Source organism: Tuber melanosporum (assembly GCF_000151645.1).
Source record: "Tuber melanosporum whole genome shotgun sequence assembly, scaffold_2, strain Mel28".
Lineage (NCBI taxonomy): Eukaryota > Fungi > Ascomycota > Pezizomycetes > Pezizales > Tuberaceae > Tuber > Tuber melanosporum.
Window position 1 is genome coordinate 1,944,581 of NW_003298863.1, and position 22,959 is coordinate 1,967,539.

The 22,959-nt window shown below is 47.6% G+C and overlaps 4 protein-coding genes; all 4 read right to left on the bottom strand.

The window, feature by feature from the left end:
* Positions 1 to 963: 963 nt before the first annotated feature.
* GSTUM_00005680001 (uncharacterized protein) lies at positions 964 to 4,167 on the bottom strand (the record flags this gene model as incomplete). XM_002837776.2 has 8 exons in its annotated part: positions 964 to 2,928; positions 2,983 to 3,015; positions 3,097 to 3,142; positions 3,206 to 3,289; positions 3,404 to 3,607; positions 3,911 to 4,048; positions 4,119 to 4,132; positions 4,158 to 4,167. 8 exons carry the CDS (start codon positions 4,165 to 4,167, stop codon positions 1,670 to 1,672), a joined length of 1,788 nt encoding a protein of 595 aa, XP_002837822.1. The 3' UTR covers positions 964 to 1,669.
* A 4,803-nt stretch (positions 4,168 to 8,970) lies between these two features.
* On the bottom strand, positions 8,971 to 12,528 carry GSTUM_00005681001 (uncharacterized protein). XM_002837777.2 has 7 exons: positions 12,056 to 12,528; positions 11,253 to 11,568; positions 10,460 to 11,099; positions 10,001 to 10,292; positions 9,810 to 9,940; positions 9,512 to 9,753; positions 8,971 to 9,456 (listed from the first exon to the last, which is right to left on the bottom strand). The coding sequence occupies exons 3-7, from the start codon at positions 10,982 to 10,984 to the stop codon at positions 9,330 to 9,332; spliced, it is 1,317 nt and encodes a 438-aa protein (XP_002837823.1). The 5' UTR covers positions 10,985 to 11,099; positions 11,253 to 11,568; positions 12,056 to 12,528; the 3' UTR covers positions 8,971 to 9,329.
* A 1,471-nt stretch (positions 12,529 to 13,999) lies between these two features.
* On the bottom strand, positions 14,000 to 15,691 carry GSTUM_00005682001 (uncharacterized protein; the record flags this gene model as incomplete). XM_002837778.2 has 2 exons in its annotated part: positions 15,524 to 15,691; positions 14,000 to 15,434 (listed from the first exon to the last, which is right to left on the bottom strand). The coding sequence occupies exon 2, from the start codon at positions 14,264 to 14,266 to the stop codon at positions 14,000 to 14,002; it is 267 nt and encodes an 88-aa protein (XP_002837824.1). The 5' UTR covers positions 14,267 to 15,434; positions 15,524 to 15,691.
* Positions 15,692 to 17,404: 1,713 nt separating this feature from the next.
* Positions 17,405 to 21,297, bottom strand: GSTUM_00005683001 (uncharacterized protein). XM_002837779.2 has 4 exons: positions 19,771 to 21,297; positions 19,396 to 19,693; positions 18,619 to 19,336; positions 17,405 to 18,557 (listed from the first exon to the last, which is right to left on the bottom strand). The coding sequence occupies exons 1-4, from the start codon at positions 20,165 to 20,167 to the stop codon at positions 18,378 to 18,380; spliced, it is 1,593 nt and encodes a 530-aa protein (XP_002837825.1). The 5' UTR covers positions 20,168 to 21,297; the 3' UTR covers positions 17,405 to 18,377.
* Between the last annotated feature and the right edge of the window lie 1,662 nt (positions 21,298 to 22,959).

The following is a 22,959-nucleotide window of genomic DNA, read 5'->3' on the forward strand; positions in this document are numbered from 1 at the left end:
CAGTCACTACTATTATACTTATTTAGTAAAAAAACAGTAGTAACAGGAGATACCTAAGTAGGAGGTAGTATAACAAAGATACATATAAGCAAACAATGAAATTATAACCATATAGGTAAGTTTAAGTAGAAGGAAAACATATGTACTACTAGTTAGAATCCTAAGTAGGTAAGAACTAATATCAAGCTAGTAATAGTAGTAGGAAATAATAGAATTCTGTTATATGATAGGTGTACTGTAGGCATGACATGCTAACAGACTTAAAACTACCTACTATTATACAATCACTGGCATAATTACAGCATACACAGAATATAAGACCTTATTTTTGCTAATATAAATACTACTTTATAAGCAATAGAAGAAATTATTCAAAATCCTATTTTTGAATAATAGGATAATTCAAATGTATACACTGTAACAAATACTATAATTTGATTGGAATAAAACAATACATGTTCTAAAATAAACTTCCCATTTACCTAATATAAATTCTAGAATAAGTTGTATAAAATACTTCCTAATATTAATAAAACTAATGCAAGTCCAAATACTGTTAAGAGATACTCAGCATAATAGAAATTCTTAATAAGGCTCAAGTTAAAGATATTGAGAGGCATTTTTTAGAAAAGTTATGGCAATCTTTGTTTCGGATGATAGGTGCAATTTTGGATATTATACTCAATATTATTAAATTCTTTTACTTTTACTGCATCTTTGCTATCTATATGTCTTATCTCTAAAGTTTTCGGTAGTTCGGTTATGATAGTGGATTGTCAATCATCAATTGTGAGTGCGCCCATTATTGCATGGACCGACAAAAACTTCTGTCAGACTCTCACCGCACTCTACCCACCTTCCCCAATTCTTCACGGCATACCATTCTACCACACTAACATCCGGTACGACACCATAATACCGCCTGCGATCACCCAATGGACCCACGATCATTAAAAATTCAGACTGAGTAGACAACCATTTGTTTTACCAACACACGACTAATAAAGAAAAGAAGAAAAGAATTACATGAAAGAAATAACCCGTAACAAATAAAATAACTAAAACGCAAAACAGGCAAAGAAGAAAAACCCCAGTGTCAAGGGGTTGAGAACACAAGAGTAGAGAGAGCAAAGGGGGCAAGAAAATATTCCATTTTGTAATATAAAGAGGAGGGGGGGGAGAAATAGTATTTTTTTCGTAGTTTTCTGTCTAAGAAACAGAAAGAACAGGTGAGCAAGCAAACAAGGAAGAACAGACATTCACGACGAAGAGTGTAAGTAGTTTACTGAAAATCCTCCCTATTCCCTCCGCCCTTTATTTCCTCACGATGGGACAGACGGCCGGCCTGCGCGGAACTTCCAACCCATTCATCCAGAGGCGAGACGGATAGAAGGATGGGGTGGGGAAGGTTGAAGGAAATGCAACAGAACTGAACAAAGGAAAGGAGAAGAAGAGAAAGCTCCAGCCATCGTAGTAGTAAATGAGAAAAGGAGGGAGGTTGAAGACAGGAGGAGAAAAGCAAAAGAGATGAAACGAAAATCGAAGCCTGAATAGTACCCTTCACCTCCTCCTCTACCTAACCCCTCCACTCTTGCTGGTACAACCATCATAACTTCATGACCCCGCTATGGATCGTCCGATAAAGAAGGGATAAATCATGAAAAAGTTATCAAGCTACGGCGACAGCCCTCAGAACCGGGTAGAGGGCCTGAGCATCCGTTTGTTCCTCTTTGGCACGCTCATCACTTCCGCCCTCCTCCTGTGGCTGCTGGTCTACGTTTGATGCGTCGACACCGCCATCGTGGTCCGTCATGATGTGATCCTCCCCCTCACCACGTTTTTCCTTCTCATCTTCCTCCCTCAATAGCTCTTTAACGTAATCGCGAAGACTATTGATGACACCAATGTTCCTTTCCCAGGAGACGATCTCGTCCTTCTCGGCTGCTGCCGGGGGACCCTCTTCCTGCTGCTGCTGCTGCTGCATTGTCTCTCCAGACAACGCGCCAAGCTCGGGATCGATGAGGCTACTGCTGATCTCGTTCTTCTTTAAGTTGCCAAAGATATCATCGGTTCCCATATCGACGTCGGTATCCTCTGAGGATCTCGAAGCTTTCTGTAATACACCGACGCTAATCCTCCTGCGCTGTTCAGACTCGAAAGTTGGCCCGAGGGAAGTGGGGGGCGCAGTGGAAACTGGTGCGGGATATCCAGCAGACATCTCACTGCTGGTAACCGCAGCCGGGAGAGTTGGGTACATCGAGGCCGAAGTCTGAGGCGAGACGGTAGGAGGTGTTGAGTGTTGTTGACTGGGTGGGGTCAAAGCGGGAGTACCAGTCGAGTTAGAGGTAGCGGGTATAGTCGGTGCAGTGGTCGAGGTAGTATCGTGCGCAACAGGAGTATGGCTAGGACTATGCTGTTGCGGTTGGGCAGCAGGAGTGCCGTGCGGGGAAGATGGTTGGTTAGGGCGATACTGTTGAGTAAAATGCGCTCCACCGGCCGGAACGCCAGCTGCGGTAGCCGCGGCAGGGTTCTCATAAACATTAGCAGACAATTGGGTGAGGAAGTTGTCAGCGTCAATTAGGTCCTGCTTCGTCCGGAGCGACGGGAGGGTGAATTGAGTCTGGGCCGATGGGGACGCAGTCACGGTGGGCGCATGATGCCCGTTGAAATCAACACCCTCACTAGTGGTCGGAACGAATTGCAATGCAGAGAGCCTCTGCGCCATGGCTCCATCGTAAACCGGTTGGATCTTGTGTCGCTTAGCGTCATCGAAGAACTGATCCATCCCATCATAATTGCGCTTCTTATTATTCTCGCTGAGAGGCGCCGCTTGGGCCATGTCTTGCTGGGGAGCCTGGGGAGCGTTGTAGTAATATACTGGAGCGGCTCCGGGCGCTTGGTTGGGGCCGGGGTAATATGCGCCGATACCTAGTGAAACATCAGGAAACGCACGAGGGTAATCCAGCAAGATGCAATGCATACCGTAATACGCCTGCGCAGCAGTCGCAGCTAGAGCTTGAAGGGTCTTAGCATAAAAGTTCGTGGCCAAATTTTCAAGGGGAACGAAAACAGAGACAGCAAAGTAATAAAACTCACGTTGCATTCCCGCACCGGTGGTATACTGACCATGAACATTATCTCCCTGCATTGAAAGGCACAATAAGCTTTCATTTGCGGGAACATGAGGGGTGGAGGATGAACAAACCCGAGCTTGGTGAACGGCGGATGCCCTCCTACCTAACCCATCCGGCTCAGGAGAACGGAGCAGGACAGAATCGTCCGCATGTGTCTGTGGAACATGGCGCCGATAAAGCGATGTCAGCGGGGGAACCCGAGAATTGGAGGAATAGCAAGTAAAACAAAGTGTTTTCTTTTCAAGTGGCTAGCGAAAGAGCTCCCCTACCTTCACATGCTTCTTTAGATCCTGAGGTCTTTTAAAAGCTTTCTGACAGAATTCACACTTATGCGGCTTAAGCGGAACGTGGACGCGGATGTGCGAGGTGATGTGATCCCGCTTGACGGTAGTAGTTCTGCAAGTGCCCCAGGCGCACGTCAAACAGAGATTATTGGTACTCTTACGCCCGACGTGGATATCACAAAGGTGGTTCTGTAAAATAAAAAAAAGGAGGGGTAAAAACCCGCCAGAAGCGAGGGAGAAAAATATGTTAGCGAAAAGCCACGGAGAGAAAGAAAGAAAGGAAAAAAAAAAAAAAAAAAAGATCTCCCCGCGATTGTATAGGGAGGAAGAGAGAAAAATGAAAAGAAAAAAAAGAGGATGCCGAGACTTTGAGAAGGAAGGATAAAAACCCCTCCTTCCCCCCGCGCTCTAAAAGTACCCTCTTTCTCGAAACAACACGTCCGCCAAGGCTTGCCTCAACGTCGGCACAAAAAGAGAATGGGAGCAACATACGTAAAGATCCTCGGGAGTCTCAAACTTCTCTTGACACGAAGTCCATTGACAAGCGAGATTCGTGTCCTCCTTCGATGGAACGGCAGGGGTAGATGGGGCGACGGGCGCCGCCGTCGCCGGACTGGGGATCACAGCCAGCTGTGGGATGGGAGGTCAACGAATTTGGGGGGGGGAAGGGGAAGGGGAAGGGGAAAGAGATAACACTGACAAGGCCCGTTTTTCCTGATGATAGTCTATGTATGTCTACTCGAGCACATTGTCTACGGGGTTGGGTACTGAGGAGTGGAGAGGGTGGATGGGGGGGCACGATGGATTGGGGCCTCCACACAGCCTTGCCAAGTCATGTCGCTTGGCGTCTAATCCTATAACAGCCTCGTTTAGCTTGGCCGTTCCTCGGCATTCCTTGGCGTTGGCTTGGCTCACTTGGCGCCTAGTCGCCAAGACACTGCAGCCTCGTTAATCCGGGCGAAACATTTGATGAGCTCAGCCAGCGACTGGCTGCTGGGTTCGCCATCCATCCAAGAGCAGAAAAAAGACGGGAGTTCGTATCATATGTATCCCTCACAAGTAACTCGTGTGTAGATTTCGCTTCTTTTTAGCGCGGTTAATGGCATGAGGTTGGCCTGATATTTCTACTAAAGGTACGGTAGGCGTTGTCTTGTCGGGAGCCCTTGCTTTGGAGCGACCGGTAGAAGACATCCACCGTATTAGACTACCCTATACCGGTACGGCACCGGTACCGGTAGCGGTACAGTACTGTACGAATACTCATACAATACACTGAGCCGCCGTCTTCAGCGAGGGAGGGGGGAGGGCAAGAGGAAAAGCGGCGGGTGAGGAACAGGGAGCGGCATATGCTAATTTAGGTAGTTCCTGTTAAATACCCTACGGTATTCGAGTATCACTCGTACTTTGACCCACTAAAATCTCTTTCCTGCCAACTATGATAGTCTACCCCTGTTGATCACACCAGTTTTCCCGTCAAATGCTCTGCTAACAACTACCGCTATCATACTGTACCAGTCGAGCAGAGCAAAGTTCTCCTGGCGAGCTAAGAAAGCGACAAATACAGGTGACGCGATGAAATTCTAAAAAACCCAAACCCTATCTATGCCCCCACAGCCATTTCCCAATCCCTGCCAAGCAAAAAAAATAAAAATAAAAGAAATATCAATCGATCAATCGATCAAATCGAACCGTCCACTCGAGTACTGTACAATACTCCCGTTTTAATACCGTAGAAACCCGAATAATTGGGCAAACTGCTATGTCGTTAGAGTCACCTCCTCCTATAATGTTTGGTACTCGAGCACTTTTTCGTTTTTTTCACGTCTTCCTGAGGGGGCGACCGGCTCGCCATTTGCTGCTTTTCGCCCCTGTTCCGATGCACCGCGGGGGATTCCCGAGGGTCAAGTTTCGAGTGGATACCCCAAATCCGCACTGGGTGCGAAAAGGAAAAGTGTTGCACACACATGGGGGTACTGTAACTCGGTCGTGAGAATTGGTGAAGGCAAGCTCCTCCAACCTCGAAAAACTTGCATCATGTTTTTCACTTCGGGTCGGGCTGTGAATTCCTCTGTCACACGGGAACGAGCGAATGAAGCCGTCAACACGCTTAACTTACTCTCTTCAACAACTATCATACCTCCCTACCACCGTCCACCCAAGCTATTTGCGGCAGAGCTGTAGAGCAGTGGACGGACAGAAGCGCCGGCTACGAAGTCTTGCACATCTTGGCATCAGAGGAAGCGGCGTCAAAGATCGCCCCAACAGCTTTTTAAACCCCCTGTTGTTATTGTTGTTAATAAAATTACCACCCACGCCTGCGTATGATAGATCCTGTCAGGGAAATATTTTTCTTCTCTTTTCCCTCGACTTACCGGCCGCTGCATGCGGAAATTGATCACGGACGGCGCCCACTCCCCCGGGATATCGGGTAAAACCGGAGATATCGGGACATGGAGTGCTTGTAACTTTATGATACTCCCCCCCCCGCCCGGGCTACCTGGCAGCCAGGGGAGGAGAGAAAGTGCCCCGACGCGATGAATAAGGTAATGTAAGGTGAGGTAAGGTATCTTCCTTGTTTGCTCTACCAGCAGGACCGTGCCACGACCTGTTTCTAAAGCACAGCATGGTATCCGGACACCCTGTTAATGATTGATACCAATCCCGGCAATAAGGCATCCGAATGCTTTGGAATTGGAATAGTGCTATTCTCTGGGCCTGAGACCTTTTCCTAGAACCGGTCCGGTAATCCGCCATCTCCAACAGCTCTCTGATCTCCCGACCCGGGCAAGAAGCCCTGGAACGGTATAAGCCGAGCCCTCTTTGCATATTGAATCTCAAGCCAAACCCACAGCCACATCCGCAAAGCCCCCATACCCTCCCTTGCATCTCCAGAATGATAATGATAATTATGATGTCATAATACCATGATAACTTACCCATTAACAACAGAACAGCAGGAGCCTTCTAGATAAGAATTTGTCTTACGGGGATGGAGAGAAAGAGTCAGGTTAGCGAAGCCTTCCCAAGGGCTAGTGGTACATGGGAGGGTATTGGAACTTTGCGGACGCGGATATATGATGGCGAATCCTTCAAGAGATCTCGCGGGCATTAAACCGTGCGTACTCCATGAGGCTTGCGCCAAAAAGAACACGAACGTGAGGGTTTCCACCGAAAGCACCCACCTTCATAACCTTCCAACCACCGATCCGACCTGTTAGAGCTCCGTACCTAAACTGGCTGAAGAATGGTCGAGAGGGCCAGGTCAGTGGGGTGCATTGGACTTGGCGCATTTTCAGACGATTTTGTGCGGGAGATTATTATAGGGCCTGTTCGGTATCCCACTTTTATGCCATAAAAGCGGTTCCAATGCCATAAATTTCTCCTAAGACATTTATATTGAGGGGGCGCCCGGCGTGGCTTAAAAATACACTACACTTTTACTATTGCCTTCGTATATATCATACTTTTTATTGCATATTTCTCAATAACACAAGTTATTGGATTGAATATGACTGTCAACATAAGGGTAGTACAATGAGAATGAGGGTTTCTCAATTAAACTAGGATATTACTTAGCATCTACAAGTATTATATCCTGGTCAGACCGAACACTCACGTTTTCAGGAACATGATCATATTATTTACCAACATATAGGTTGTTTGCGACCTTTATAATCACTAAAAATATGATACGCATACCGGGCGGGCACCAAATCACTGCGGACCAACCCGAACCTCAGATTCCCGACAACATCTTATCGTCTCGCCTAGCTTGATATGACATCCCGCTTACCACCCTTTGGAGCGCGCATCGGTCCCACCACGGGCACAGTATTCCATATTACCGTGATACCATAGTACAGACATACGATATCACCATCACCCGCGCACTTCTAACCCTCATCCCCAATATAATAATATCACAGCGAAATCCACCGGACTCCAGCCAACTCACCAAATTCGGTATGATATCATACCCAACCAAGACCAGAACTCGGAAAAACCGAAAATGAAAAATGGAAATGGGGGAAAATATATCCTACACCACCTATCACTCGCATTCTTCCTCTTACTTACTTACTTCCTTCCTCTCCCCCCAGCACATTCCGCGCCTACCATATCGTGGCTGACAATCTACCCTGGCATGATATCGCAGCGCGCATGTAAGGAATCAGCGGCGCTCATCACGGCCAAGGTAAAAAAAGAATAATTCTAACGGTATGATACGGTAATTTGTTCCCGGAGACATGTTCGGCGTGTAGGGTTCTGAAAGACTCATCGCTGTATAATTCTCTGACATCTTTCGGAATACATCTGGGCCACGCATATAAAAAAAAGTGCCCGCCTGCCTGCCCGCCTGCCTGCCTGACGGGGTCCGAAGATAGAAAAAGGAAAGAAAAGAGAGTTCTTCCCGGAAAATGGGAAATGCACACAGATTTTAGAGCAAAAGAATAAAAAATTAAAAGAGGAAAAGAGATATAATTATGATATCTAGAAAGCTGGCAAGAAATGGAGAAAATCCGGCCCTTTTTCATTTTTTTTTTTCCTTCCTTCTCCACATAATAATTATGATACTTCACTCCCTCCCCGTTTCTTTACCAAAAAATAGATCCACCAAACTATGATATCAAACAAGAAAAGAAAAGAAAAGAGAAAAAAAAAAAAAGCCTTATTCTTTCCCCCACTTTTTAACTGTCCTTTATCCGCTTTCCCTTTTATATTCCTCACTGACACACCCATGTGATGATCAGCCGTTAACAGTTATTTTGTCCTTAACGCAAAAAATCTGCTTAAACCGCGCTAATAATATTATCATAATATCATACTTATAATAATGGCCCGGCCAGTCCTAAGGCGTCCCACTTTTGAAAAAAAAAAAAAAAAATTCCTTTCTAAATTACTTCGTATCCGTTATGATAATGACTTTTTTATTTCACATGTATTTATTTACATGACCCTTTTAGAGTCCTCTGGTACTTTTCCTTTATGATACATGGAGGTCCTCTTTTTTTTATTTTTTTATTTTTCCATATATAATATTATATAGGTTAGTATACTAACATGATATTATGATATCAGAAAAGAAAAGAAAAAAGAAAAACTTAATTTTTTCAATTAATTGTAAACAATTAAGTGATTTAGTGATATATATCATAATATTGTAGGTATCATATGATAATATGATACAAGGTTTTATTAGAGTTTCTCCCAATAACCCTTCATATAATGCCAAGATTCATAGAAAATTATTCAGTTTTTCAATAGTGTTTTTCTATACACATCTCGTTGGCCCACTTTTTGACCCATTTCTACAATGTTGGTGCCACTCTATGAACGCGGGGTATTAAGAATTCAGCTCACGCTGTAGAAACACATCCTAGTAGTAGTCACTTCCTATCCAATAAAAAGTACAAAATTTGGTTGAGTTCGGTGTAACCTTTTCCCACGCCTACTTTTGCGTCCAAGTTTTGGTTGGTTCATCGCTAGCGGAACCATCCAGCACCTACAGCACTATCCCCATTGGGATCCGGTAGCCAGTTTCTCGCACTAAATAAAAAAAAAATTCTTATTTCTAGACTGCTGCAGACCCCCTAAGAGTCTCCCCCACTCTCACCCCAATCATGAAACACAAATCATGAGAAAATGGTAGAAAAAATAAATAAAAACATCCTGATGCAATACAAAAAATAACCCAATAGCAAAGAAGGAAAGAAAGAAGGAAAGAAAGAAAAGAACATAGAGATGAGAAGGGAGTTAACCAAGCAAAACTTTATGCCGGATGCGGGAGAGTGATATCTTATTCTCTTACCGTCTCACAAATAGTTAAGCGGGACACCCTTAATTTAAACACGAAAAATCATTTCCCAATTTTGCGCCCCAGAAAAAAACTTTTGAAACCTTACACAACCTCTCATTTCCAGTCCCAAACTTGCGAAAGGAAATTAGCCATGTTGACCTTCTTATTCTTCATCTCCATAATCCATGGATGCTCCAGCATCCTCCATGGACTGGCGCGTCTCTGAGTGTCCTTTTCGAGACTACAAGGTATACAATTAGTACAGCTACCCCCGAGCTAGAAACTGACCAACATACCAGCAAGCGATGAAGTATTTGAAGTTGTGACTCCATTTGATCTTAAGATTGGGTTCGTCCTTCAACTCCGGAATAGGATGTTGAACAATATAGGTAAGAAGGTCAATAAGGTTGTACCGGGCATTAGTACTGTCGCTCTCCTCGCCGAATGGGAAACGGTGCTGGGCCACCTCGAGAAGGGTAACGCCAAGAGACCAGACATCGGAGGTGATGGTGTAGGAGAATCCTTGGATTCTCTCGGGCTAAATAAACCGTTAGCACATTTAACACGTAAAGCATAACCACAGGGCAAACCTACAGCCATGTAGTACGAAGTGCCAATAAAGGTATCCGCATTCCCCTTAGATCCAATGAGTTCTCCGGAAACACCAAAATCGCACAATTTCACTTGCCCATCTCTGCACAGTAAGATGTTGGATGGCTTGATATCTAGTTCCCATCGAATAGGGTTAGCTCTCGGGTCTACATATCAAATTTCGCAAGACCAACCTCGATGAATGATCTTTCTCCCACTCAGATACGTCAGCCCCTCCAACACCCCTTCAGCAATCTTCCCCAGGACCTTCTCTCCAGTCCTTCCCCCTAATTTCTTTACCTCTCGGTAAATGCTATCTAGGCTCCCACCCTCACAGAACTCCATAGCAATGGAAATCGTGGCGGAAGATAAATCCGTGTATGCACCAAAGTATCTGCAGATATAGGGCGAATTACATTCCTTGTTGAAGCTTAATTCACGGAAGATTTGTTTTCGAATCTCGGGATTAGGATCTGCTGTGATGATCTGAGAATCAATATCCAAGTTAGTAAAAAAAGTGAAATCTAAACGGGCACCCTCCGGCACCCACAACGTGTCCCAACCAATACCCGTATCTCGTATAATCAATACCAGTGGGTAAAGTTACGCCAAGCCCAACCCCGCCTCAGAAGAAAAGGGGAGATTGTGCGTACTTTCATAGCAAAGAGCGTCTTTCCGCCCTTCAACATACAGCGAGTGACCGCTCCCCCAGCCCCTTCACCTAAACCTCCCAGTTCCACGATCCTCCCATCCTCACTGGCCTTCTTCCACCCCTCATCATCAAGATCCTCCACGTCTAAATTATCATTGTCCCAGTCAATAGTCTTCTTGTTTGCGCCTTCCTGGCTAGCCATTCGTGGAACAGCAGTTTCTGGAGAACCCCGCACTTGATTTTTTAACCCCATAGCATAACCCAGAGCCGAGTACTGATTGTTAACGGTATTCACCGGGCTAGCATATGCCTGCGCCCGTCTCTGATCTACTGGTTGAATTCCATTGGCACTAGGATTCCCAGGAGTAGCCAGACGTAGCTGAGGGGGGGCACGTGCGGGGCCGACTAGTTGGGGAGCACCGACGGATCTCGAGCCAGGTTGAGGCGGGATCGAAAGGCCCAGCCGGGGAACCCTGGGCCCATTGTGCGGATTCGCCGGCCGCAGAAGCTGTGCAGGTGCCGACATGGATAGTAGTTATGATAGCGAAAACGGCAGGTGTCCGAGTCCCTTATGGTTCGGCAGTGGAGTGTTAAAAAACTAGATATGTGACCACGATGTTCAGAGTGCCCTGGAGGAAAAGCTGTAAGAGAAGCGGGAAAGGAGAGTTAGTTTAGAGGCATGGGCGTTTCAACAGCAAGGGAGGTGAGGGGAGGAAAATAATTGGAGGGAGAAAGAGGTAGGAAAGAAAGGCTGAGAGGATTCAAAAATAAGAAGAAAAAAAGAGGGGACTCACGTCGTAAGGATCGGGTAATATTTTCTCCAGAAGATTACAATCCTGAGAATTTATCTATTGCCCCTCGTTGAGCTTTCGTCAATGTGTTGTTACTTTGCGATCTAGATCGATAGTTGTAAGGGTAATTAATTGCTCCGGTGATTGACAGCAACGTTAGGAAGATGGTGGGTACGTAGATGGCTGGTAAGGAGAATAAAAAATACAAAAAAGTAAATCTAAACGAAAGGGACCCGGTGAGATTTCTTCAGACTATTTATCCTCGTTTCGGGATGACGGCTGAAGGAAAGAAGTCGGAGCGACGTGTCGGCGTACTCGACTAGCGAGGAAGTGTGAGCGAGAGATTCGTTGGAATAATGCGATATGGTGAACTCAAAGGTAAGGGAGAGGACAAGGACAAGGACAAGGACTGGCGACAGGGGAATGCGAGGATGGTTGTCTTATCGAGGATGACGATAGTATTGGGGGAGGGGGACGGGGGGCGGGGGGGCGGGAATAGAAGGGAGGGGGGAACGGCAGTCGTGTGTAGAGTCAAAGAGGTGGTCCAAAGGCAGCACAAAGCGGGAATGGAACGTGTCTAAAGCCACGGAGAACGAGGGGAACAAAAGGCAAGGGAAGTCTCACGAACGAAGGACACAAGGGCAAACTATTGAACGACAGTGGGCCACCGCCGGGTGTGGGCAAAGGAGGAAGGAGAGATGGGAGGGATGTGGGGTGAGTTAAACGAGAGGAAAGGAGAGGAAAGGAGAGGAGGGCGGAATGAAGCGAGAGGAAGGGAGTGCAATAAATGAGGGGAGGGGTCCTACCAGGCAAGATAGACGTACCGGTGCCCGCCTTGTGGGAAATGGATGGTTATGCCCGACGACAAAGCGACGATACAAATGATGTGCTCAGGCGAGGAAGGGCTCAAGTCAAGGTACCGGGACAGTAAACAGGACGTGAGGAGCAAAACAGATACCGAGATTAAGGAACGAAAAAGTGTGATAAACCGGAGACCGATACTGTAATCAGCCGTAGTAGCTGCTGCCACGAGAGTATGGTATGAGACCCGTTCAAGGTCTCGCGGAAAAACTCCCAACAGAAGCTTTACCAGAGAAATGCAATCTTGGGTGTTTTTGTGGGGGAAAAAAGGCGAGGGGCGAGCGAGGCGAAGGAGACGGCGAAGGAGGAGGTGGGACAAGGTAGATAGATAGAGGAGCAGTGCCGGTAGGTGGTCTATGATAGGTAGGGTGGGTGTGGTGAATGGAGAGGACTCCGAGGGGTTCTCTCTGTCTTTCCTGTATGTCTGATTTCTATGCTTCTGCCTGCTCTGCTTTGGTTAATTACTGCTTGCTTTGCTTGCTGTGCTCGCTTTGCTCTCTCTGGTGTCATACACCTTCCACTACCAACGGCTGGTTGCTTGGCAGATCTCTCCTGATGAGGGAGGAGCACACCCGTCCGCCATGTCGCACTCCCATCCACTCAACCCAATCGATCAATCAGCGCAACCTATCTCTCCCTTTCATTCAACCCATCAAACCTTCTCCCCTATGATATCCCATCGGTCTGAAATCCCCAAGCAATCAATCACACGCCAAAAACGAAATCAACCAAAAAGATCAACTCACGCCCCATCGTCCAAACAGAGCACTGCGAACCGGAGATGAACCCCCTCCCCCCCCAGACAAACTCCTTTATTCAAGAGCAGCCTAGAATCTTCATCATGACCACCACCTGCTGCCAATACAGTCACTCATACCGGTATCAACAAAAGGCAATCGCACGCACAACCGAACGAGCAAAGCAAACCATCAAATCACGGGAATCCCACCAACCAAACCGAGCCGACCAATCAATACTCTCCCACCGGAGCGGACGGAGCACACCAACCCCAACGTCAAAGAAGATCTAACCGTTCCGCTCCCCCAAGGGGTGTGTGTGTGTCTGTGTGTTTGTGCGCCACAGCGCTGGAACGATGCAAATCAACATCAGCCAACCCCAGATACCGGTACCGGTACTCGAGCAGCTCAACAACCAGAACCCGCGAGCTCAGATGCTTCTGTAAAGGTGACCGCTTTGTCATTATCTAGAGAGCTACAGCGAGGTTTGAAGAAATATCCACTTGCCGTGATGCTAGGGCCGCTCAGCGTTTTGTTTTGATTGAAAGCTGCCGATCATCACTCAAGCTAACCGTATCGATGAATATCTTGGTGACGCTACGCCAAATGCGGCAACAAATCTGTCGATTATTGCTGCATTGAAACCGCTCAAACCCAAGGAGGAAAGTGATTATCTGCTTAATAAGTGGTCATTAACACATGTCTTAATGTCTTAAATTTGTCCTAGTTAAAAACCTATTCTGCATCCGCCAGCAAAACACTACCATAACATGTCGATTTGCAGTGTCCGGTCCTATGGTTGTAAGTTGTGCGATTTCAATAAATTTATCCCAGTTACACCGACCCTGGTTCAACTGGCTATGTGCAGCCCTGGAGGGCGAATGTGTCAATAACCTAACAACCTGCACCCCATCTTTGGGAAAGATGGTTGCACGCAAGCCACAGATGTCATAGCATTGCTGGTTATGCCACAAAGAAATTACCAGCTATCTAAGATCCATTTTTTGGTGGGTTAAAAAGGCTTAATCATTCATGATGGGCTGTCCGAGACCCTCTCCTACCGGTAGACTACTCGTACAGTACGAGTATCATACTCAAGCACTTGAGCAGACTAAGGCTTCTGACCATGGAGGCAAAAGAGAAAAAAACAAGTTAGCTTATCATCACCATAATTAACATACCGTACACCACAAATAAGCGCCGCGAGAAAATATTCCACCCCTTCAACGTTTCAGCTTCCACCACCCATCTGACGAAAGAAGGACCGACAAATCGGAGAATAACTTTGACCAGTTTCAGCTTCCCCCCTCCACTTCTCTGGATGGGTGGTATAAGCACGTGCCGGTACAGCGCTCGAGTACCGGTCGTGGAAATACTTGTACCGGTACGAGCACTGCAACAGCACGGCAATAAATCCATCCAAACCCACGGATCCCTTCCCTTCACCTACCGTACCGTACTCGTACCCCACTGCCGTATACTTCGATAGTTCGGTACTTGTAGATTGTTAGATTGTCTTGGGGTGGGTAAGTGCTCAAGCTCGTGAAGCTGAGAGATTTTTTTTTTCTCTTTCCGCTGCCCACGGATTTGCGCACTGTATGCGTGCCGAGTATAGCACACGTATAGTATGAGAGAGAAGTGGGGGAAGGAGTGGCGAGAGAAAGATTTACGGAGATCTTGCGGTATGGTGAGTGCGCAAACGGGTGGGTGGATGAGCAGCGTACTCTACACAATGGAGTGATCTGCAGTTTCTCTTGGAGCGAGTGATTATTCGTGAGGGGATCACCGCCGTACTGGCCGGTAATGGGTGGTGGGGGTTGGATGAGGGGGGAAAAGGAAGTCGGGTTTACCAATAGAATAGTTATCCGGAGGAGAGATGATGATGATGATGTATGGCGATTATGGGTACGGCATGTTATGAGGCGAAGGAGGGAGGTATGATAACCTGCTCGCACGCTGGTAGAACTATCCCGCGGCGAGTTATATATCTAGGAAGGGAACGCACGATACTGTAACAGCAGAACAGTAGTGAATTAGGTGAAGACACCTCAGAATCGCCCATCAAAACAAGTCCCTCCAAACCTTCACCACCGCCACCGGTACGATACTTGAATACCGGGATTTTACCCCACCCCTCACATACTCTACCTCAACGTATGACACAAGTATGATATGAAGCTCCCGATCACCATTACCTACAGTACCATCACCGCTCCAACCCCGGTATCATATGATACTGCACGATACGTCGGCAGCACAGCCCTGCGCTTACTCACCCACTTACATGCAAGTTATGATAAATACCCATCTGTGCCGAGTGCCAGCATGCGCGGCGGTTAGCTCGTAAGTCTTACGGCACGATACTCGAGTTATGTATGATACTGGCCGCCGCGCTGTGGACACTGCGACCGCGCAGGAAGAAGGTTTCAGTCTGCGTAATCAGTCGTGACAAAGATAAGCGGGTCTAGCGATTGATTACGAGTGACTTGAAATAGAGTTGTTGGTAGTCGCGTCCAATGACGGGTAGCAGGGCTCACATCGTCCCTGGGGGGAGGGGAAATGGGGAAGGAAGTACCGGTATTTGAATCTTTTTATTATATATAATTGATTTTAGTGGTGGTGGATGGATGGCGGACAGTTCACGGGAATGCGTGCTCCTGTTGCTTACTTACTTACTCGCCGTCGGCCACACCTCCTCCCGCCCAAGGTTGGGAGTGATGGGGGCTATATGTATTGCCCAGCCGGTGTGATCGACGCTGGGGTGATTCCCCGGCTGGTGAATGCCTGCGCGGCCGTGATATCGGTGCGAGTAAGCTGGGAATGTTATATTGCGACTTGTGATCGTGCTATGTGGTGCTGTGCGCGGTGGTGAAACACTCTACTGTATATAGGTGAATGGGCGCTGTACGTACTGTACGGGTGCTGTGACCTAGAAACCGTAAGGCTTTAAAATGTTAGATTTTGATTTTGATTTTGATTTTATGTGACGACTGTATCAGTAGCTTTTTCTCTCACTCACAGCGAATCAACCCTTAGCGGCCAGGCACTTTCCAGCGGCTTTACAAAGGCGCCGTAGCGTGACAAGCTAAAGTTGCCAGACCGGAAGTGGCGGCGGAGTATAGTGCAGTATATGAAGATTATCCAGCATGCCGAAAGGGCGCCGGAGAAGTCTAAGCGCTGTAGCTACCCATGGTAGTCTAGAGAGAAGGGAGCAACCTTGACCGTTGGTCGACACACCGGCAACGTCACATCCGGCACCACAGATAACTAGAGCAGCGCAACCATTCCCCCCCCACGATACCGAAACCCTCCTTGGCTCGATAAGATTACAGAAAGGGTATCATACGAGGAATACCTACGATGGGGACAAACCAATGCGGAAGGACCGGTCGGGTATGATACACCACAACACCCGAGCAAAGCGGAGATATCCTGCCTGGTGCTGGAATCAGATAGTATAAAACTTTATAAACCGCTCGATCAAGAAAGGAAGAACCCCAGATGAAATCGACACCCAGCCTAAACCACTCGTGCCAGCCGGGAGGAGAAATTCCGGGTCCAGTCAAGTGCACTGGGGAAACCCGCTGTCTCAAACCCTACCCCCCCTATAAAAAAAAAAACAGCAACCGGAATCATTATCGGCCGACGCGAGCACGATACGATACGGAACCCCGATACCGCAACTACGGTTCCAAGGTACTGTACTAGTACTTCCGTAACGCGATTAAGAGGATAGCAAGCGTCCATCACACAGACACGTACGTCCCTCCAGAACGACACGCGACGGAACCGGGAGCAAACCACTCCAGCCTCCACCCTCCTCATCATTCGAGCAAGCAAGACACGCCAAATTGCCACCAACAGACTCTATTCCCCCTTCCGAAGATCGAAGGACCGGACGGGCGGGAATGAAACCCTCTCATCACATATAGTACCAACTCTCACCCATCCGACATATCAGTGACGTCGCTGGGCTTTTGCGCAGAGGTAACATGCCTTGAATACGACGACGACGCGACACGTTAGCGACGTTGTTAGGAGGATTGATTGGTGCGCTGGTTGGTGGCTTGGGTGAAATGCGGAGGCTGGGGTGGCTCCGTCGAGGGTGTCGTTGGAAGTGAGTGGGCGAGCGAGTGATGGTGGCAGGGGTGAACTGGGGTACGAGGTTTTTTCAGATATCCGATGTTTCTTGGCTGGGTCAGAGAGCCTTTTTCTCCTTTCCTTCTTCTGATGGCGGTGATATTATTAGGGTATTATAATAACTCCGAGTCCACCATTGTATGAAAAAATGCGGTAAGGAATCGTATCATACTGGCGCATGAAGGGGGGTTGAAGTTTGGAATTTGGTTTGGTTTTGATGGGGGGAGCAGCAGCGCCATCGTGAAGATAGGTGCTATGTCATAGAGTATGCTTAAAGCCCACTTATGCAGGTGCACGCCAAATACGTGCAAAAGTTACCCCGCGCAGAGAATACCGCACTGCAATCCCGCATCATCATAAATCACAACCCATCACTCGCCCTAGCCCTCCCCCCCCAATTTCTCTCCCGGTACTAGTAACAAGGTTGTAATACGATATTCCTCAAGCTAACCGTTAAAGCGGTCGTACCCGCAACAAGATTGCACCCACAGCGAGATTATTTCCCTTAAGGGAAATTTTCTCGCCTCGATTATCGGTTTGTCGGTAAGGAATCTCGCCTTCGGTGCAATCTCGTTGTGAGTGCAACTACTTTAGCGCCACCCCGCCATAGTACCGTACATAGGTATTGTATGATACACCAATGCCATCTGCCGAACCAAGTCACTTGACCCGGCAACCTACCAAACCATACCGGACCCCGCCATAGGTACAAAGGAATTAAAAGGATGGAAAGCGTACCAAAGAAAAAAAGAGGAGAAAGCCAGCCACCAGATACTAGTGCTATAGGTTAAAAGCACAAAAAATATCGAATTAAAAGGGGAGCAAAAAAAGGTAAAAATAATCTCTAACACCTCCGTTTTCTAATTTCGCCAGATTCATGAAAGGAGATATAACCAGGAAAACGTTGGGGGGGGTACGAGGGAATAAGGATTTCATAGACAGGAGTTTCAAAAAAGGAAGAAAAAACTACAATAAAGCAGTTGCCAAATAAAGATACCAAAAATGCCTCCCACCAACCGGAACCAGAAGGGAAAAAAAAAATAAGAAAAAAAATAGAAGAAAACGACCCGGTACGCCCCTGTTCCGACTAGGAAGGTTAAAGAGAAGGGATATCGATAGACAATGAAGAATAAAAGGATAAAACAAGCAAGTACAGTTGACACCACACCAATCACCATAACCAGCTGACCCTCTTTCGGTGGATTAAATCTATGATCGAGGGTTCCAGTTGGTGGAAAAAAGGGTACCTGAAGAAACAAGAAATAAAATACCGAATATAGAAACCAACAAAGGAGACTAAACATTGCATCGTACAACCCATGTTTTCCTCAGCATCTGTGTCTCAACAGCGCGCATTCGGCAGTCAAATCTTGGGCAGTAGGGTTGACTACTACTCCAAGACCTCCAGATCTTTCATTCCGGTGGTGAAATCAAGCATCAGGGTGCGGCTATCCTGGCTAGTACTAATAATCCTCCTATAATCGGCCTTTGCGGACAAAATCCAGGTGGAGTGGAACCGCTGGATGTCGAGGACAAGCTTCCCCGAGTCCAAATCCCAGACTTTTACGCTCTATTTTCACCGGTTAGCATCTGAGGATATTAGCGAGCATTGTTGGAAGACGATAATATACCTGGTCGTAGGATCCCGAGATGATCCGCCTATTCCTGGAGTCCAGGTGCAGCGTGCGAACCAGAGACTGATGTCCCACCAAAATCCTAATGCATTCCCCACTAGCAGCATCCCAAATTCTAATGTCCTGGTCGTTACCACCACTAACAATTGTCCTAGCATCTTCGCTGAACTGAACACACGCCAAGCCCCTATCATGACCGACGAAATCCCGGATACACTTTCCAGTATCTACATTCCACAATTTAATCAAAGCATCACCCGAAGCACTGACGATCAAATTTCCACGAATGGCAACCGCGTTCACCGGCCCTCGATGCCCGGCAAGTTGGCGAAACAACCTTCCTGTCTTACGATCCCAGATGCAAACGGAGGTATCCTTGGAGCATGAAGCAATATATTTCTTATCAAAACACACATCGAGCACACCAGCAGTGTGGTGCGCGAGTCGCATCAACGGCGTATAAGTGTGCACAGACCAAACTATGCAAGTGTGGTCGGATGATCCAGAAACGAGTATCTCGTCGTCAAACTGGAGGCAAAGGACTGATGCCCTGTGATAGTCCGAGAAACTCGTGCGTGGTGTGGAAATGTCGCCGCTAGCAACGGGCGGTGGTGATGAAAAACGAGAGCCCCGGCCGAGGACCCTGATGCATTCCCCAGTTGCAATATCCCAGATCCTGATGGTTTTATCCCTCGAACCAGTGACAATTTTCTTACTGTGACACCAAAATTTAGCCAATCCGAAGCTGGAAAAAAACTCCACAACGTAACTTACTCATCAAACTGCACGCAATAGATGCTGTCGGTATGTCCCTTGAGATATTTTGCGGTAACACGGCCCTGCGTCCACCTGAGATTAAGCTCCTGTCTGACCTTGAACATCCTCTTCCAATCATTCCCAGGCTTTGACTTCCACGGACCGTGTTCAGCATGAAAGACGTTGCGCCATACATGACGATCGCGCGCAGCTACCATCCAGGCATGGGATACCGATTCGCAATTTACCAAGCTCTGATGGTCCAGGAAAGAGAAGATATGGGCAGAGATCTCGGGAGGGAGGAATTTAACGAAATCTACAGACAACGATGTGATTAGCGAGGAACCGCCAAACAGAGGAACAACCCCCGAAGAATTCTCAAACCACACGAACCTTTCCTGGCTACCGTGGTATCAATAGCGTAGAAGCAATCATTGTCCTTGTCGTCTATAACAATGCCACTCTCACCATCCCCTAGGGTACCAGTACCAGGACACTTGTCTCTCTTCATACCGTCCAACAATTCATTGCAGTGTGTAAAGCGAAGTGAGTGGGAAGCTTTTCGTAGGAGCTTTCGAACACCACTGCTGGTGGTCTTGATGGGGTGAGAACAAAAGTTCTCTATCCTCGAGGAGCCATCGGTTTTGTTCAGCGGGCAGCGATTCGTAGGGTCCGGCGTGACGTGAGAGAGAGAGAGCCTGTTGGTTGAGAATGAAAGGGATCTGTACGACGGCAGACGCTTGAGTGCTGACCTTGGCCGGGATGGTGAAGTAGCAGGGGTGCTGGGCATGTTTTTTTTTTTAAGGAAAGGAAGGGTATCAAGAACCCAAGGAAACACAGCAAAGGAGTGAATGAATCAAGCAATCGGAAAAGCAAACTTTTGGGAAGAAGACGAATCCGGGGGAGCCGGTAATGGAAAGAGTGCCGGGTCAGGATGGGGGAGAGTGGACCACGAGACCTTCAAGAGGATGGGGGGGGGAGAAGTGATTTGATAAGGGTTGACACTAAGAAAGGGAGGTCGAAGGATGGGGGTTTGATTTTAGGGATGGGTTTGTGGTGTGTGGGCGGTATGATAGAAATCTCAACGGTTCAACAGGGGAGTGTGAATCAAGTTAGTCGAGGAGGGATGGGTGGATGGATAAATGGACGGAGACGGAGCGTGGAGAGAGTCAACCAAGGGGTGGAGCAGGTGATACTATATGATAGTATGGCTGACAGCGGGGATGCGGGGGGAGGGGGGTATGTTTCTTCTATTTTTTATCCTTTGTACGTTGTCGTGTGCGGAGGAAGGGGGAGAAGAGGAAATGTATTATCCAGTAGGATTTTAGAGGCAAAGAAACGCCAGCCAGCCAGCAGTACTACCAGGAGTAAGAAAGGACGGATGCAAAACGAAGGGACACGAACCGATATGCTAGGAATGTTTCGTGGGGCAAAAGAAGGGGGGGAAAAGTGGACAACAGAGAGGAAAGAGGTACGTATCATAGCAGTAACAATGGAGGAGGCAAACGGGGTCGTGCACTTTTTTTGGGGTCAGTTTTCCTATTTTTCCTTTTTTCTCTCGAGTGGCCTTTTCTTGCCTTAGACTAAATAATAATATTTTATGATTATTATTAAATTATTATTATTATTTTTCTCGCCCAAATCGCCCCTACCGTAGGTTGAATTTATTACCTTCCAATGGCCAAATCCAGGCCCGACCAACAGAGCTGTCCAATAAAGAGATGAACGACACGACAGCGAGGACGAACACGGTCAAAGTTGCAGAGGCTAATTGATGCACAATACCGGCACTGTATGCCAGATAATGTCCACTGGCGAACAGCGTGTTCGAGGAAATGAAAGAAGAGAAAAGAAGAAAAGAATTATACGAGAGTAAAGATGTACCGGTATGTACTCGCACGCTTGTGCAGGCTTTCTTTCAGCAAGGAAGGTGTATGTAGAAGGGAGGGCCAAGATGCAAGTGAGGGAGAGGGAGCAGGAATTCTGCAGACTGCAACTCTTTCGGTCGGTCCTACCCGTGGCGAGCCCACCTTGGCAGAACGGGAGCAGGAGAGGGTCAAGGCTCCTCCCGACCCTCAAAGCCCTGCTCGGGTTAGGTGAAGAGTGGTCACCCGCACCTTGATACGAGTATGATAGCACACCCACCATCATCATCAAAGCGTGTTCAACATCCAATAACCGAGTCACCCATTTCTGCTCTCCCACTTTTCCCCCTTTACTCGAGTACGCTTCAGCTCTCGGCCGATCGTGGCTCGGAAGGCCTTCAGTAGCGATAATCCCTACGATATATATAAAAAAAGAAGAAAACAAGACACCTACCAAGATTTAAAAATGCCTTGAAGCCTTAGACCAGAATGCTGTGGATGAGGTTCAAACGAGACCGACCTGAGAGGGGGAGGAGGGGGGATACTCGTGCTCGAGTAGAGTGAAAAAATGCAAAGGTGGACTAATACCGCGTTCCTTCTAGATTCGAGGGAAATAACTATTTCGCTCCTCTTCGGCTCCCTGCTCTCCTCACTCTCCCCATTCTCTTTCTGCCTTCTCGACTCTCAATATCCTCATTTGCATTCATTGGGTGGAGCGACTTGCGGTCGAGCGATCTGCGAGCGCGGTTCGTTTTGCAAACTCTTCCTCCAAAACATCCTGGTACATAAGTGACGCTCCTTTTTTTCCTTTTTTTCTCGAGAAAACAAAAAGAAAATACACCGGAGATCGCAACGTGTGGGGAGATTACGCATATTAAATCGGAATGCCTGTTCATTTGCTTAGTAATTTACAGATGACAGGGATTGTGGGTGCTGGAGGGTTGGAGGAAAGGGAAAGGTCAGAGGGAGGCCAGCTTCACGAGAAATCATCCGAACTCTGCTAGTAGCTAGAAGTGACCGGTATCATACACAGTAATACAAGGGTTTTGTGTTGGGATTGACACCTAAGCAGTGATTTCCCTCAGACTCTCCCTACGAGATTTGCTCCTGGGGAAATGATTTTATTATTACATCCTGGTCCGATCCGCAATCCATTCCAACCTCATTTCATAGACGAAGCCTGCCGTGAGGCAAACCCCACTCATGGCCACGCGCGGGATGGTGGTCAGGGGAAAGCCTTCTCAAGTACGGTACTCGTACTCGTACCGTACAAGTACAAGTACTGCGCCGACTGTGCCAGCCGTACTTGTACCTGCAGCCTTATTTCCCCCTTCACCTTCGCCCTTCGCTTTGTATGATACCCGTACTTCGCCCCTCCCCTTCCGTCCCCTTCATACGACGCTGTGCACATCGAGGGCACGGTACCCTCGATACCTCACACACACCTTCCCCCATAACCGACGAAATTTCCACCAACCGGCTTCCTCTTCGCCGCCCCACAGTACCGGTACTGGCACATTACATGCGAGACAAGACAATAACTACCGTACCGGTACCGTACCGTACTCCATCCAATTCCATCTCTTGCATGGAAAATCCCAACCTCGCGTACTTACAGCACGCCTCCCACCACTACTGAGTGAGTACTCGAGTAACTTAACCTACATCACCCGGCCGAAAACCTTGTTCCAACCCGGCATCCCGATCCGATCCAGCC

Bases quoted from the DNA above. Each gene is read 5' to 3' on its own strand.
- GSTUM_00005681001 (XM_002837777.2), bottom strand. From the start codon at position 10,984: ATGTCGGCACCTGCACAGCTTCTGCGGCCGGCGAATCCGCACAATGGG. The intron at 10,293-10,459 runs GTACGCACAATC...ATTGATTCTCAG, and splicing joins AGACGCTCTTTGCTATGAAA to ATCATCACAGCAGATCCTAA. The intron at 9,457-9,511 runs GTATGTTGGTCA...TATACCTTGTAG, and splicing joins AAATACTTCATCGCTTGCTG to TCTCGAAAAGGACACTCAGA.
- GSTUM_00005683001 (XM_002837779.2), bottom strand. From the start codon at position 20,167: ATGCCCAGCACCCCTGCTACTTCACCATCCCGGCCAAGGTCAGCACTC. The intron at 19,337-19,395 runs GTAAGTTACGTT...TTGGTGTCACAG, and splicing joins TATTGCGTGCAGTTTGATGA to TAAGAAAATTGTCACTGGTT. The intron at 18,558-18,618 runs GTATATTATCGT...CGGTGAAAATAG, and splicing joins TCTCGGGATCCTACGACCAG to AGCGTAAAAGTCTGGGATTT.